Here is a 17,732-nt window from a genome sequence, read left to right as displayed (position 1 = left end):
TCAGAGTGCATGCAGCTAGACAGAGAACTGATGCTGGAAAAAGCTATAAGCATGGCAAGACAGACAGAAGAAGTGAAGCAGCAACAAAGCAGCTTACATGGCGACTTAAATGCAACCGAAAGGGGAGCCTGCGTAGCTGACAGAATAATTAAGAGTGGCACAGCACACAAGAAGGATAAACCAACAGTCAAGTTTGTTTTCAAATTGGCCAAAGCAAAGTTTGTGACGGGCAGCAACAGGTGCCACAAATGCGGCAAATCTCCCTCCCATCCTACGCAACAGTGCCCAGAAAATGCGGTGAACTGTCGTCTATGTGGAAAAAAGGGACAATTTCAGCGTGTGTGTGCTACAGCCAAAACGGTGCATGAGATAACTGAGGATGGGGTCTGTGTCTGCTGGAGAAGACCCGTGGACGATAGATATTCTGGTGTTTGGCACAAAAGTAAAATTAAAAATTGATACTGGAGCAGACATGACTGCTATCCTAGAGCAGGTGTTTAATGATATTTTTTCTCACACCCCCAAACCGACACTGAAACCAGTGACGAGGACTCTCCTGGGGCCTGGTCAGCAACCCCTTGATGTGCGGGGTGTTGCTGGCCTACTGCTGTGAAAAGGAGAGACAGAGTCGTCACAGGAGGAAAATCTCCCTCCCATCCTAGGCAACAGTGCCTAGGATTGATTGGACACAATTGCTAGTGAATTTTGCTACGCATTGATTTATGAAGATGGCAGAAAGTGCTGGAAACGACGGGACACTCGAAGATTTTGGCCACAAGAGGGCGCCAAAGCCCACTGAAAAGGCATTATAAGTGAAACTGCATAGATAAATTGGAAGTAGAAAAGGAAAATTTGGCCAGCTAACTGTAAAGATGAAAGAAATTGATGAGCTCATGGAAAATACTGATGATGTATACAGAGTGCAAGATCTTTTGCAAAGTGATGTATGCAGTTTGCGCAAAGAATTGGTGGAGCTCAATGCTTCCATAATTCCTTTGATGGATGAGGAAGAATGAGGATCAGGAATGGTTTGCTAAGAAATTAACTTCAGTGAAGGCATATGTTCAAAATTCTTTTGCATGGGTCAGTTCCCAGCTTGAAGAAAAGGCAAAGACTTCAACCGCACCTCCAGAACTTTCTCTAGAATCAGATGAAATAGATGTGGGTGATAGTGTTTCACAAGTTAATCTGCAGGATTGCAGACCTAAAGGTAAACATGGCTCAGTGACCACGGGTGGATCAAGAATATCCTCACGTAGCTCAGTGTCCATTGTGCGCGCCAAAGAGGCAGCAGAACATGCAGCTCTCTTAGCACGAGCAGCAGCATTAGAACAAAAACAAGCTCTGGATCTTGAGGAAGCTAAGCTCAAAGCTAAAAGAGAGAAGTTAGAGGTTGATGCAGCATTTGCAGAATCCACAGCGAAATTGAAGGTGTTAGAGTTATATGAAGAAGATGGCATGAGCAGCTATGTATCTAAAGGGACCTCTAGACAAAGGGTGAAGGAGGAGGTGAGAGATGATAGAGCACAGTCATCTGTAGGAAGAGTGGTGCAGAGTTCTTGTCCTGGGATGTATCAGCCAGTGATTAGCAGCCTGAGACAAGCTGCAAGACAAAGGGATGACGATAAAGATCTCCATCAGGTGCTAGAGAAACAAAGTTTCATCACGGAGATGCTTGTTAAACAGCATAACCTGTCAAGTCTGCCACGCAAGGAGGTTCCGGTATTTAAAGGTGATCCTCTCACGTACAAGTCATTCATTAGAGCATTTCAATATGCTGTTGAAAGCAAGGTTGATGACTATCAAGATATGTTTTTATACACTAGTCCAAAGGCTTGTGCTTCGGATGTCTTTTCCTGGGACACCTCAGTAAGGACTGCAAAACGAGAGAAAAGTGTCAAACATGTTCACAAAGACATCCAGACCTGTTGAAGACAGCTTGCCTGCTGATAAGAAGGAAGACAATTGCTCTGAGAGCAAAGAAATCTCTAGTGCATGTGTCGCCCAGAATAATGAAGCTTGTGCCTACATTGGGGCTGGAGAAAAATGTGCATTAGCTGTTTTACCTGTCAAGATCAAATCCAAGAAGAGTTTTATTTATTTATTTATTTTATTTAAAGCTTTATTTTACCAGGCAAAGCATTAAGAAGAAATTCTTATTTACAATGCCAGCCTGGCAAGTGCCCGAGGGTACTTCATAGACAACGTAAAACAAAGACAATGAACAAAATTATATACATTACCAAATAATATTACATAGACAAAAACATTTAGCAGTTTAGAAACAATTGCATGTATCCTTAAATATGTCTGTTAGGTGTTTTTTAAAAGTAATAACATCTATAAAATTGTTCAGTCTTAGTGATAATTGTAATGAATTCCAATCAGTTGCGGCTGTAAATTGGAATGATTTACGACCAACAGAGGACCTAAATCTTGGGGGCTTCAATTTAATGAGAGAAGACGTACGTGTGTTATATGTAGGTTTAGGTAGAATCTGCAGCAAATCTGTCAAGTAGGGAGGTGCGAAACCAAAAAGTGTTTTATAGATAAAAGAGAACCAATGTATGTCGCGACGAGTCTGCAATGAAGGCAGTTGAGCTGCAGAATAAAGAAGACAGTGGTGTGTATTAAATGGCGCGTTTGTGACAAATCAAAGAACTGAGTGATAAATTATATAAAATTCATGTAAAATTCCTTTGCCTGCTGTTCTATAAATAATGTCACCATAATCGAATAATGGCAATATGGACATCTTGACAATCATACACTTCACAGAAGCAGTAAAAGACATACGATTTCTATATAAAAAACCGAGTTTTGTTTTGACTTTAGACTGCAAGGAATTGACATGATAATTAAAGGATAGTGAGCTATCTAACCAAATACCTAAATATTTATACACCGGAACCTGTTCAATAATTGTGCCATCAATAGTAGTAATTTTTACTGATGGATGGTCATCACTCTGAGCCAAACCAAACGTTATGGCTTTTGTTTTTGAAGGGTTAAGCTGTAGGTTAAGGTTACTAAACGCCTGCTGAAGTAATAAAAAATTTTCCTGGAGGGATTTTATTGCTGTATCTAATGAAGAACCAAAGGAATAGAGAATAGTATCATCTGCATATAGGTGTATATGAGATGAAGAAACAACTTTTGGAATATCGTTTATAAAAATGGAGAAACTAATAGGTCCAAGTATTGAACCCTGAGGAACTCCTGACTGCACTTTAAGGGGTTTAGAGATACTTTGTTGTATCATGACATGCTGTACTCGGTTAGTAAGATAGTTGGAGAACCAGGCCAAAGAATGGCCAGAGACTCCTATACTGTCTAACCTTTTTAATAAATGGTCATGATCCACTGAGTCAAAAGCTTTAGTTAAATTGATGAAAACTGCTGCGCAGCTTTGTTTATCCTCCAAAGCAGTAGTAATATCATTTAGAACTTTTAAAACAGTGGTAACACAACTAAAACGTGGGCGAGAACCTGATTGAACACTAGATAGAATGTTATTGACTTCGAGATGTTGAATTAGCTGCTTATTTATTAATTTCTCCATTACTTTTGAAATAGAAGATAAAATAGAAATCGGTCTATTAGTTTAAATTTGTCAAATCTCCTCCTTTGAAAGTAGGCCGCACAAAGGCTTCCTTCCAATCTGATGGTAATTCCGCTGTATTAATAGAGAGGTTAAAGATAACAGTTAATGGAGCAGCAATGATAGGAGCTGCGGTTTTAAGAAAAAAAGGCGCAAGGCCATCCGACCCGGCCGATTTTTTATGATCCAGGGATTGCAGCTCTTCTAAAACCTCAAATTCCTTAATCGATTGAAATGAAAATAAACTATACAAGGTATGATTTGCATTAAAACTAGTTGTGTTAAAATTTGATAATTTCCCTCTTTTGAGATTGAAAGGTGCAGGAACACTTCCTGACTTGACAAAATGAAAATTAAAAGAATCGGCCATGCAGTGCCTATCAGTTATTATGTTATTATCTACGTTCACTGACATAGGCAAACCTGAGGATTTATTTTCTAGTTGCCTTACAGTTTTCCAAAATAGATGTGAGTTTTTACCTGTGTGCGCAAATTTGTTCGTAAAGTAGTTTGCTTTTGCCTGTCGGACTGCTTGAGTAGCCTTGTTCCTTATTTGACAGAATTTAATTCTGTCTATGTGAAAACCAGTGTTGTGCGCTTTCTGCCAGGCAGTATTTTACTGCTGCAGCAAGACTACTAAATCTTGTGAGAACCAAGGCAGTATTTTACTGCTGCAGCAAGACTACTAAATCTTGTGAGAACCAAGGACTATATCTATCTTTAATTCGAAATTTCTTTATAGGAGCATGTTTATCAATAACTGCAGAAAAACTATTTTTAAATAGGTTCCATGCATAAGTGACAGAAGGGATCAGGCTAATCCTGTCCCAGTCTAGCTCTGCCATATCATATAAGAAGGCTTGGGCATTGAAATGTTTTAAAACTCTTTTATGCACAAACTGTCCATGGGACTTTGAAGAATGACCTTTTACGAACACAGGCTATGAAATTATGGTCACTAATATCGTTACAAAACACAGCCGAAAGATATAGATGTGGGGAGTTAGTATAAATCACGTCTATTAGAGAAGATTTGTTAGGCGATTTAGAGTCATACCTTGTAGGTTGAGTTACTATTTGATAAAAATTTAAGGAATCAAATTGTAAAATTACATTATCTGGTGGTTTTAATATGTTCCAATTAAGATCCCCTAACAGGACCAATTCTGCCTTTGTAAACGGAGCCAGAGCTGAACTTAGAGTTTCCAATGAACAGGCAGGTGCTGAGGGAGGCCGATAACATCCAGCTACTGTTAAAGTGTAGCTATTTGAAAGCTTTATATTAAGGACCAATAATTCAAACTGTTTAGGAAAGGATTTGGCTAATGCTACCGAACTTTGCAGATGTTCTTTAACATAGATGGCTACTCCTCCACCCCTAGATTGCCTATCTTGTCTATGGAGAGTATAACCACGTAAATTTGTTTCAGGGTAAGAGACAGTTTTCCTTAACCAGGTTTCAGAAATTACAATTATTTCTGCATTAGAACTCTCAACCCACACTCTGATTTGATCCATTTTAGGCAATACACACATGTGGACAAAATTGTTGGTACCCTTCGGTCAATGAAAGAAAAACTCACAATGGTCACAGAAATAACTTTAATCTGACAAAAGTAATAATAAATAAAAATTCTATGAAATTTAACAAATGAAAGTAAGATATTGCTTTTCAACCATGCTTCAACAGAATTATTTAAAAAAAATAAACTCATGAAACAGGCCTGGACAAAAATGATGGTACCCCTAGAAAAGACTGAAAATAATGTGACCAAAGGGACATGTTAATTCAAGGTGTGTCCACTAATTAGCATCACAGGTGTCTACAATCTTGTAATCAGTCAGTGGGTCTATATATAGGGCTCCAGGTAGTCACTGTGTTGTTTGGTGACATGGTGTGTACCACACTTAACATGGACCAGTGGAAGCGAAGGAAAGAGTTGTCTCAGGAGATTAGAAAGAAAATTATAGACAAGCATGTTAAAGGTAAAGGCTATAAGGCCATCTCGAAGCAGCTTGATGTTCCTGTGACTACAGTTGCACATATTATTCAGAAATTTAAGATCCATGGGACTGTAGCCAACCTCCCTGGACGTGGCCGCAATAGGAAAATTGATGACAAATCAAAGAGACGGATAATACGAATGGTAACAAAAGAGCCCAGAAAAACTTCTAAAGAGATCCAAGGTGAACTTCAAGCTCAAGGAACATCAGTGTCAGATCGCACCATCCGTCGTTGTTTGAGCCAAAGTGGACTTCATGGGAGACAACCAAAGAGGACACCATTGTTGAAAACAAATAATAAAAAAGCCAAACTGGAATTTGCCAAACTATGTTGACAAGCCACAAAGCTTCTGGGAGAATGTCCTATGGACAGATGAGACAAAAATGGAAATTTTTGCCAAGGCACATCAGCTCTATGTTCACAGACGATAAAATGAAGCATATCAAGAAAAGAACACTGTCCCTACTGTGAAACAGGCTCTGTTATGTTCTGGGGCTGCTTTGCTGCATCTGGCACAGGGTGGCCTTGAATCTGTGCAGAGTACAATGAAATCTCAAGACTATCAAGGGATTCTAATGAGAAATATGCTGGCCAGTGTCAGAAAGCTTGGTCTCAGTCGCAGGTCATGGATCTTGCAACAGGACAATGACCCAAAACACACAGCTAAAAACACCCAAGAATGGCTAAGAGGAAAACATTGGACTATTCTAAAGTGGCCTTCTATGAGCCCTGACCTCAATCCTATTGAGCATCTTTGGAAGGAGCTGAAACATGCCGTCTGGAAAAGGTACCCTTCAAACCTGAGACAACTGGAGCAGTTTGCTCATGAGGAGTGGGCCAAAATGCCTGCTGAGAGGTGCAGAAGTCTCATTGACAGTTACAGGAATCGTTTGATTGCAGTGATTGCCTCAAAAGGTTGTGCAACAAAATATTAAGTTAGGGGTACCATCATTTTTGTCCAGGCCTGTTCCATGAGTTTATTTTTTAAAATAATTCTGTTGAAGCATGGTTGAAAAGCTATGTCTGACTTTCATTGGTTAAATTTCATAGAATTTTTATTTATTGTTACTTTTGTCAGATTAAAGTTATTTCTGTGACCATTGTGAGTTTTTCTTTCATTGACCGAAGGGTACCAACAATTTTGTCCACGTGTGTATATATATTTAGGCATTTATATGCAAAAAACCCATATTTTTCCGAGAACAGAAATCATCAAAGCTGAAATCATTAATAGTTAAGACATTTCTTGGAGGAGCTAGGTTACTAGAAGGACTGGGATGAACGTGTATATTACCGGAGATCATAAGCAATAATAAAATAAGTCTACGACAAAGAACAGAAATGAATGTATAGCGTTTTATTCTTATGGAAATGAATGGATAAACATAAGCCAGTAGTAATAACTTATAAAACTGGTGTATAATGGTGCATGAGTGCAGTGACCATCTAACAGACAAAATATTCATAGCGAAACCTAACATCCGTGAGATTAATAAACAATCAAATCCTGTGCTACGACGACCGTCACTATCAGTGCCTGTACAAGGCAAAGTAAAGTATTTACAATGAATTTTGTTCGATTAAAAAAATTGTGTGAATAGTAAAATGGGTATAAAAAAACCAAAAACAAAGAAAATCCCTCTTGAGTAAGCCATAATAATGAATAAAGATTAGTGAATCAAGGGTTAATGGAAGAATGCAATGAAATGGAAGACAGCAAAATGCAGCAAGTGGCCAAGCAGCAAATATACTCTCGAAATTAAGACAGGAGAAGACTAAAATAAAACTAAACGAGTCAATCTTGCCTGACGATTCCACTTGTAAAACGATGAGGAAATGAAGAGAGTTTGTGACCTGAGAGCTAGCAGCCGGGAAGCCAGAGAGCTAGCAGCCGGGGAGCCACAGAGCTAGCAGCTGAGAAGCCAGAGAGCTAGCAGCCAGGGAGCTGGAGAGCTAGCAGCCAGGGAGCCAGGGAGATACAGCCAGGGAGCCAAAATGCTAGCAGCCGGAGAGCCAGGGAGGTACAGCCAGGGAGCCAAAATGCTAGCAGCCGGAGAGCCAGGGAGATGCAGCCGGGGAGCACAGAGAGCTAGCAGCCGGGGAACCGGAGAGCTAGCAGCCGGGGAGCCAGGGAGCTAGCAGCTGAGAAGCCAGAGAGCTAGCAGCCGGGGAACCGGAGAGCTAGCAGCCGGTGAGCCAGGGAGATACAGCCAGGGAGCCAGAGAGCTAGCAGCCGGGGAACCGGAGAGCTAGCAGCCTGGGAACCGGAGAGCTAGCAGCCGGGGAGCCAAAGAACTACTGTAGCAGCCGGGGAGCCAGGGAGCTAGCAGCTGAAAAGCCAGAGAGCTAGCAGCCAGGGAGCTGGAGAGCTAGCAACCAGAGAGCCAGAGAGATACAGCCAGGGAGCCAAAAAACTAGCAGCCGGAGAGCCCCAGCCGTAGGGAGTCTATGCAGAAGTGTCGGACGAGTCGGACGAGTTGTTCATCCAGGAGGCGCTTTGCGTGTGTGAATCCCGCTTCCTTTCACCGTCACACTGTCCAAATCATTGGCACATACCTCAGGCCATGTGGGTCTACTGCATCGAAAAACATTCAGCGGTGTTGGACCTGCACTTCTGGTACGGTTTAGAGACCGTGAAGGAAAGTGTGCTGGAACTAGTCCATTCTCAGAGACATTCCTGATAGTTCAGAGATAGCACAGGGGGAATCAGCTGAAGTTTATGATATTTTGCTGATAGATATGTGGAAACATATGCATTTATGGATCCTGGCAGCACAGCAAGTTTTTGCACTAAAGATCTCCAAAGAAAGTTGAACCTCAGGGGCAGACGAACAGAAATTCTTCTAAACACCATGGGTTGCAACAGGGCTGATGACAGTAAGGTTTTAAAGATGTTTGTCCTATCAGACTTAGAAGTGTGTGGTGTGGAAGAGGATACCTACATAGACCTGCCTAGGGTATTCACCCCTAGCTTCATTCCAGTACAGAAAGAGAACATTCCCAAACAGGAAGACATTGCAAGGTGGTCTTACCTGAAAGATGTGTCACTACCTCAGATAAATGCTGAAGTGGGCCTGCTCATAGGCACCAATGTCTCAAAGGCAATGGAGCCATGGCAGGTGATACATAGTGAAGGAGATGGTCCCTATGAAGTTAGAACTGCCTTAGGATAGGTGGTAACATTGCCAATGGTACATTACTCACCATGGAGTGTATCACCCCAAGAAAAAGAAGATCCGTGTAGCTTTTGATTACACAGCAACCTACAGAGGACTCTCTCTAAATGAGCAGTTACTGCAGGGCCCAAATCTTACCAACACACCCATTGGTGTTCTAATGAGATTCAGGCAAGAACCAGTGGCGTTGATGGCAGACAGCAAGGCCATGTTTTATCAAGTCAAAGTGCCTGAGGAAGATGCAGATCTTCTACATTTCCTATGGTGGCCAGATGGAAATCTGAGTGAAGAAATGAAAGACTGTAGAATGACAGTTCACCTTTTCAGTGCTACATCTTCACTAAGTTGTGCATCTTATGCCTTAAGGAAAACCGCCAAGGATAACAGGGGAACAGCCAGCCCAGAAGCAGTTGACACAATTCTCCACAGCTTTTACGTGGATGACTGCTTAAAGTCCGTTCCGTCTGATGCTCAGGCAATTCAGCTTGTGAAAGATCTAAGAGCACTGTGTGCCATGGGAGGTTTTCAACTGACTAAGTGGGTTAGTTCCAGCAAGGCTGTTCTGCTGACCATACCTGAGGAAGATCATGCAGCAGATGTAAAGGACTTGGACCTAAGCCACAACAGCCTTCCCATGGAGCGTGCCCTGGGTATCCAGTGGTGCACAAACTCAGACAGTTTCAAATTCCAGTTGAATGTCCTTGAAAAGCCTATGACAAGGCGTGGGATCCTGTCTGTCGTTAGTGCGTTGCACGACCCCTAGGATTTTTGGCACCAGTTATTCTGCCTGCAAAGCAGATCCTAAGGGCACTGTGTGAAGAAAAGTATGGCTGGGACCAAGAAATCAATGATTATCAAGCACACACATGGAAAGAATGGTTGTCGGACATAAAACTGATAGAGGGATTCGAAGTAAGCAGATGTGTGAAGCCAGTGACATTTGAACCTTTACAGTCAGCACAATTACACCACTTTGCCAATGCCTCGGAGAAAGGCTATGGTACCGCCTCATACCTACTGCTATCAAACCAAGCTGGTGAGAAGTATTGCAGCCTTTTGATTGGGAAGGCAAGAGTAGCCCCGTTGAAACGTGTAATCCCACGGCTAGAGCTATCAGCTGCAGTGGTGTCTGTGAAAATGGACCAGATTTTATGACGTGAACTGCAGGTGCCGCTGCAAAACTCTGTTTTTTGGACTGATAGCACTACAGTGTTGAGATACATTGGAAATGAACACAGTCGCTCCAAGACCTTTGTGGCAAACCGAGTAACAATGATAAGGGAACATAGCCATCCTTCACAGTGGCACTACGTGAAGTCAGGAGAAAATCCAGCGGACCAAGCCTCAAGAGGGCTGAAGGTAAGAGACTTCATAGAAAGCAAGACTTGGTTACAAGGCCGAAGTTTCCTACTAAAGTCTCCGGAAGATTGGCCTGAATTGCCGTACCTGAAGGACATATCTCAGAATGATCCTGAGGTCAAGTCCTGTGCAATAAAGGTTGAAGTGGATGCAGAAAGGAAAGCATTAGCTTTAAATAAGCTGATTTTATATTTCTCCAATTGGACACGACTAAGAAGGGCAGTGGCTTGGTTTTTGAATCTGAAACAAATGCTGCTGCATTTGAGAAGGGAAAGAAAGGTCTTCATGGACAAAATCAGATTGTCCAAGAGATGTCCAAGCCAACACGAGCTGCTGGCAACAGCACACATGAAAAAGTATAGGTTGATGCTGAAACCAGCTTTACTCGCTATAGAAGATCTGGAAGAGGCCGAAAATGAGATAATAAAGGTTAGTCAGTTCCAAACTTACCCAGAGGAAATTATGGCTCTACAAACAGCTGGACATGTGAGAAAGACCAGCCCAATCTACAAACTGGATCCCTTCCTGAAAGATGGAATTGTGAAAGTGGGTGGACGTCTCTCTAGATTATCAATGCCAGAGGAGACAAAGCACCCTGCAATTCCTTGCAAGGAGTCTCCTACTGCTGTTCTCATCTTGCAACACAGCCACAAGAAAGTTGGACATTGTGGACGCAATTACATGTTGTCCCAGCTGCGCACAAAGTACTGGATACCGCAAGTGAGCTCAGTGATTAGAGGCATAATTTCCAGATGCGCAACCTGCAGAAGGTTTAATAGCAGGATGGGAGAGCAGAAAATGCCTGATCTACCATTGGACTGCATCATGCCAGATCAATCTCCATTTACCAACGTAGGAGTGGACTTCTTTGGGCCTTTTGAAGTCAAGAGAGAGAGAAGCCATGTTAAAAGGTATGGAGTGCTCTTTACCTGCCTTACCATAAGAGCTGTCCACATCGAGATTGCCCAAAGGCTAGATACCGACTCCTGCATAAATGCGCTCCGCCGCTTTACATGCAGAAGAGGTCAGGCTAAGATTATGCGCTCAGATAATGGGACTAATTTCGTTAGTGCTGAAAGAGAGCTACGTGCGGCACTTCAAGATCTGGACCAAAAGATGCTGATGCGATGATGGAAAAGGGAGTTAAATGGATCTTTAATGCCCCCACCGCCTCCCATTGTTAGTTTAACCACTAGGTGGAAAGCACTTACGTAAAGGCACGTAATATACAGTATGTGTTTTTTCTTATGAGACGGTCAGGTGTAGACGTAACACAGTTTTCTGACCGACTACGATTAAAGCTCGATAGATTAGTGGAAGTATGAACAATAGATTAGTGGAAGTATGTTTTGTTTTGTAAATGTTTTCCTTTGATATATTTTATTAGTAAACGTTTTTTAAAGAAGATTTTGAGTTTGGGAATTTTTCGTCACGTCAGACTAGTTGCCAAACACCTGCTCCGTTTGTGGCATAAAGAAGAAGTAGGAGTGCCACTTACAGTCCGTTTATGTGTTGATCTAATAAAATTGAATGAAGCCGTATGCAGAGAGAAATACGTACTTCCTTTTGTAGAACACAGTCTTTGCATGTTAGCAGGTGCTAAGATTTTCAGTAAACTCGATGCCAACACAGGGTTCTGGTAAACACCGGACACAGCAAAGTACACCACCTTTATCACACCCTTTAGGAGGTTTTATTTTAACCACCTTCCTTTTGGCATAAATTCAGCTCCCAATCATTTCCAGATCAGAATGATGACAGAGGTCACAGAGGTACTCAATGGTATCCTGTGTCACATGGACGAAGTGTTTGTCTGGGGAAAAACTCAAGAAGAACACGACGCCCACTTGCACACTGTATTAACAAAGATTCAAAATGCTGGCACCTTAAATGTGGAGAAGTGTGACCTGTCCAAGAGTAGGGTGAACTTTCTCGGTCACATTTTCTCTGCTGAGGGAATTCTCCCTGATCCAAAAAAAGCAGTGGCAATTCTGAATATGCAACCACCTACAAATGTCTCAGAGATAAGAAGTTTTCTAGGGATGGTGAATCAATTAGGGAAATTTATCCCTCATTTAGTGGAGAAGGACAAACCGCTCAGGGACTTGTCTAAACGGAACCATTGGGCCAGGGGAACAGACTCTAAAAGAAGGGTTGTCCTCAACTCCCGTGTTGGCCCTATACGACCCTAACAAGGACATTAAAGTGTCAGCAGATGCTTCCATCTTCGGGCTGGGGGCAGTCCTCACTCAGAGGTGGGCCAACAGATGGAAAACTGTGGCATATGCATCACGCTCTCTCTCCCCAATGGAGCAGCGCTATGCTCAGGTAGAAAAAGAAGCACTAGGCCTGACGTGGGCATGTAAGCGATTCAGAGATTATTTGCTTGGCAAGTACAGTACACGACACACGATGGACTGTTGCTGGTATTCAGGCAATGTACAAGGTGTTGCGGTAAATAAAGGTTCCCTGAATGCTATCACAGTGTTGAGCTCATGCTCATTTGGATTGATAATGCAACAGATTCAAGACTAGATATGTTGCAGTATGCAGATATTGCACTTGTATAAAATAATATTTTTATTACAAAGCAATAATTTTAATATTAGCATTTTCAGGTAATCCTATGGAAAAATATCAACTATTTGTCTAAACAGTTTTTTGCATTACAGAGCTAATCTGACACCATTCAAGTTGTATTAAACAAATGCACGAATACAGTACAAAAAACTTCGGAATAACCACTGTACTCTGTGCTCTCGTTTCAACAAAACACAAAAAAATACAGTGACAGATTGCACTAAACTGGCTATGAAGACAAGTTAGCTAAACTTGAGGAGCAGAGAGCAGAGATAACATCCAAATTCACAAAATACCTGAAACTGTGGAAACATCCAACGCTCTTACTTACCTCTCCTCCTCAGTACCAAAATGGTGCAGCTCCCTGGCAGGAGAAAAGATTGAGACTATGTGAGCACATCGCACTTGACCTCCCAATGAACCAAACCTTCCCAATACCGTGATCGCCAAACTACTTCATGGACCACAACAAGATTCTCAAAGCCACAAAGGCATCGCCCTTGAAAGCAAGAACATACATTTCACAGCTGAGTACAGCACCTTCACTTTTCACTGGCACCGTGCTTTCTCTCCAGCTATAAACGAATCTCAGAGAATGGGCTAGTTTGCCTGTTAAGCCTCTTAGTTCTGTGATGAACTCCGTTATTAGTCCCACCTGCTGCCTGTTTCCCCGTGCCTCATGATTGTTAATTGTGCTATCCTCTCATTGTCCTGCACCCTCTGTGATTGGTTTATTGTTTCGGGTGGCACTTCTGCTCCTTTGTTATAAGGTTTAGTTTGTGTATTGAAGTTCCTGCCTGTGTTCCTTTTGATAGTGTCTGTCCGTCCATCAGGCGGTCAGTCAGTGCTGGGTAGGGGTTAAAGTTATCATGTTGGTGTCATGCCTTGCTCGTGCCGATCCTCCTGTGTGCCACGCCCCCCTCGCTACCTTGTGTGGAATCTCAATGTCTTCTGCTGTTTCTAGTCTTGTTAATACCTCTTGTGTATTTAAGTCCGCATTAGAGTATGTTTCTCCAGTCATTAATGTTGTGACGTTCTGCGGTGATTTTGTGGTCCTGCTTGTTTTCCCTTAATTAAACCCCGTATTCGCCTGATTCCTGAAGTCCTGTTCCTTCGTTCTTGGTCTGTGCCCCGGTGACTCATGATAGTTGAGATTATTGTTTTTCTCATAGAAATGAATGGAGAGTCCCCACAAAGATGTACAGTTAGGTCCATATACACTCACCTAAAGGATTATTAGGAACACCATACTAATACGGTGTTTGACCCCCTTTCGCCTTCAGAACTGCCTTAATTCTACGTGGCATTGATTCAACAAGGTGCTGAAAGCATTCTTTAGAAATGTTGGCCCATATTGATTGGATAGCATCTTGCAGTTGATGGAGATTTGTGGGATGCACATCCAGGGCACGAAGCTCCCGTTCCACCACATCCCAAAGATGCTCTATTGGGTTGAGATCTGGTGACTGTGGGGCCATTTTAGTACAGTGAACTCATTGTCATGTTCAAGAAACCAATTTGAAATGATTCGAGCTTTGTGACATGGTGCATTATCCTGCTGGAAGTAGCCATCAGAGGATGGGTACATGGTGGTCATAAAGGGATGGACATGATCAGAAACAATGCTCAGGTAGGCCGTGGCATTTAAACGATGCCCAATTGGCACTAAGGGGCCTAAAGTGTGCCAAGAAAACATCCCCCACACCATTACACCACCACCACCAGCCTGCACAGTGGTAACAAGGCATGATGGATCCATGTTCTCATTCTGTTTACGCCAAATTCTGACTCTACCATTTGAATGTCTCAACAGAAATCGAGACTCATCAGACCAGGCAACATTTTTCCAGTCTTCAACTGTCCAATTTTGGTGAGCTCGTGCAAATTGTAGCCTCTTTTTCCTATTTGTAGTGGAGATGAGTGGTACCCGGTGGGGTCTTCTGCAGTTGTAGCCCATCCGCCTCAAGGTTGTGCGTGTTGTGGCTTCACAAATGCTTTGCTGCATACCTCGGTTGTAACGAGTGGTTATTTCAGTCAAAGTTGCTCTTCTATCAGCTTGAAGCAGTCGGCCCATTCTCCTCTGACCTCTAGCATCAACAAGGCATTTTCGCCCACAGGACTGCCGCATACTGGATGTTTTTCCCTTTGCACACCATTCTTTGTAAACCCTAGAAATGGTTGTGCGTGAAAATCCCAGTAACTGAGCAGATTGTGAAATACTCAGACCGGCCCATTTGGCACCAACAACCATGCCACGCTCAAAATTGCTTAAATCACCTTTCTTTCCCATTCTGACATTCAGTTTGGAGTTCAGGAGATTGTCTTGACCAGGACCACACCCCTAAATGCATTCAAGCAACTGCCATGTGATTGGTTGATTAGATAATTGCATTAATGAGAAATTGAACAGGTGTTCCTAATAATCCTTTAGGTGAGTGTATATTTGGACACTGACACAAGTTTTACTTAAATTATACCTGTTTACTGAAATATATTACAATTGAAGTTATACAGTGGGGATGGACATAAAGTGCAGACTCTCATATTTCATTTCAGGGTTTCCACATCCAAATTGGATGAAGGGTTTAGGAGTTTCAGCTCATTAACATGTTCCACCCTCTTTTTAAAGGGGCCAAAAGTAATTGGACAATTCACTTAAAAGTTATTTCATGGACAGGTGTGGGCAATTCCTTCATTCTTTCATGATCAATTAAGCAGATAAAAGGCCTGGAGTTGATTTGAGGTGTCTTGTTTGCATTTGGAAGATTGAGGTATGAACATACAACATGCAGTCAAAGGATTGCGGTCAGTATGCAGGTGAAACAGGCCATCCTTAGGCTGCGAAAACAGAAAAAAAACTATTTGAGAAATTGCCACAACATTAGAAGCGGCAAAATCCACAGTTTGGTACATCCTGAGAAAGAAAGAAAGCATTGGTGAACTCAGCAATGCAAAAAGATCTGGACGTCCACAGACGACAACGGTGGTGGATGATCACAGAATCATTCCATGATTCCATGGTGAAGAGAAGCCCCTTCGTAACAGCCAACCACGTGAACAACACTGTCCAGGAGGTAGGCGTATCAATATCCAAATCTACCATTAAGAGAAGACTGCATGAAAGCAAATACAGAGGTTTCACTGTGAGATGCAAGCCACTCATAAGGCTTAAGAATAGAAAGGCTAGATTGGACTTTGCAAAAAAAACATCTGAAAAAGCCAGCACAGTTCTGGAACAGCATTCTTTGGACAGGTGAAACCAAGATCAACCTGTATTAGAATGATGGAAAGAAAAAAGTATGGAGAAGGGATGGAACAGCTTATGATCCAAAGAACACCACATCATCTGTAAAACATGGTGGAAGCCGTGTGATGGCTTGGGCGTGCATGGCTGCCAGTGGCACTGGGTTTTTAATGATTGTTGATGATGTGACAAAGGATGAAAGCAACCGAATGAATGCTGAGGTGTTCAGAGACATCATGTCTACTGAAATACAGTCAAATTGGTTGGGCGGCGTTTCATAATATAGATGGACAATGACCCAAATCACACAGCAAAAGCAACCCAGGACTTTATTAAAGCGAAGAATTGGAATATTCTCAAATGGCCAAGTCTGTCACCTGATCTCAACCCCATTGAGCATTCATTTCACTTGTAAAGACTAAACTACAGACAGAAAGACCCTCAAACAAACAGCAGCTGAAAGCTGCTGCAGTAAAGGCCTGGCAGAGCATTAAAAGGAGGAAACCCAGCATCTGGTCATGTCCATGAGTTCAAGATTTCAGGCAGTCATTTCCTACAAAGGGTTTTCAACTAAGTATTAGAATTGAACATTTTATTTGCAGTTATATTAATTTGCCCAGTTACTTATGAGCCCCTGAAAGGAGGGGACTGTGTAGAAAAATTACTTTAGTTCCCCACATTTTTGTGCAATGTTTTTGTTCTACCCACTGAATTGAAGCTGAAAGTCTGCATTTCAACTGCATCTGACTTGTTTCTTTTAAAATTTATTCTGGTAATGTACAGAACTTAAAAATTGAAAAACTTTCTCTCTGTCCAAATATGTATGGTCCTGACTGTAATTACACATCTGTGTGTGTAAGTTCATGTGGTTGCATTGTGCTGCATCTACCTGTTCCTGCCTTGTTCCCTTACCTGGTTTTCCACAATTTTGCTAATATTTAGTCCTTGTAAGTTCTGTGTCCTGCTTAAATTAGTAGTTAGTTGTGATCTTAGTGTTTTTCCCCGTCTGTTTATGACCCCTAATGGTCTTTTGTTTCTTTGTTGTCTATTCTGTTAATAAATCTGGTGTTTCTTTGGAGCCATCAGTGCATTGTTGCCTTCTTCTCCCCACCTGCACTATGCCACATCGCAACACCTGTGGCTCTATTGGTTCTTTTAAACATATATATCGGCAAAGCCCTGAGGTATCTAGGTTTTGGAAACTCATATCCTCCGACCAAGTTTCTTTGTAAATACTGTATATTCTTGTGTTAGTTTATGTATTAGGATGAACTCGTGGACAATTACATCACCCACGTAACATAGAATTAATATGAGTTGTTCACCGTCCTCCTGTTACTGTAATATTTTGAGCAGTTGTGATTGTTCAACTCCACCTAGCAGATATACATACTGTATGAGGTGTGGATTGATTCTGATCGTGTATGGACTATCCATCCTGAAATTCAGATACATTGTCCATGATTCACCCATAATATTATTGTGCCATGGTTGAACTGCACAAACATGTTTTTTACTGATTACTTATATAACTTGATTTTCACAAATAACTTGTTTCTTATAAAAGGGGCCAGGATGCTTATCTAGTCCTAAAAATTCTTGTCCTGGGAAACTTATTCTGTTCTAGGATGTTTATCTTATTTCTGATTTACGGGATGCTCACTCTGTTGAAGGATGCTTACTTTGCTTTCCTGAAAAGGAGAACAGGTGGCCCAATATGTTGTACCTAGGATTGGTATGTGGGAGCTTATCTCGCCTTCAGGAGGC

At 41.9% G+C, this 17,732-nt stretch overlaps 1 protein-coding gene across 12 annotated transcripts in view; it reads right to left on the bottom strand.

Moving 5' to 3' along the window:
* The window catches only part of LOC111854118 (uncharacterized), a 153,177-nt gene that overhangs the window by 62,144 nt on the left and 73,301 nt on the right, over nucleotides 1–17,732 (bottom strand). For all 12 annotated transcript variants that reach the window (XM_072700640.1, XM_072700642.1, XM_072700641.1 and 9 more), the window contains one exon: nucleotides 13,053–13,085. In XM_072700640.1, the coding sequence (XP_072556741.1) occupies nucleotides 13,053–13,085 (33 nt within the window). The remainder of the gene's footprint in view (nucleotides 1–13,052; nucleotides 13,086–17,732) is intronic.

This window comes from Paramormyrops kingsleyae, chromosome 16 (genome assembly GCF_048594095.1).
Source record: "Paramormyrops kingsleyae isolate MSU_618 chromosome 16, PKINGS_0.4, whole genome shotgun sequence".
NCBI classification, from domain to species: Eukaryota; Metazoa; Chordata; class Actinopteri; order Osteoglossiformes; family Mormyridae; genus Paramormyrops; species Paramormyrops kingsleyae.
The sequence above is the reverse complement of the archived record's forward strand: the minus strand, read 5'-3'. Positions and strand labels throughout refer to the sequence as shown.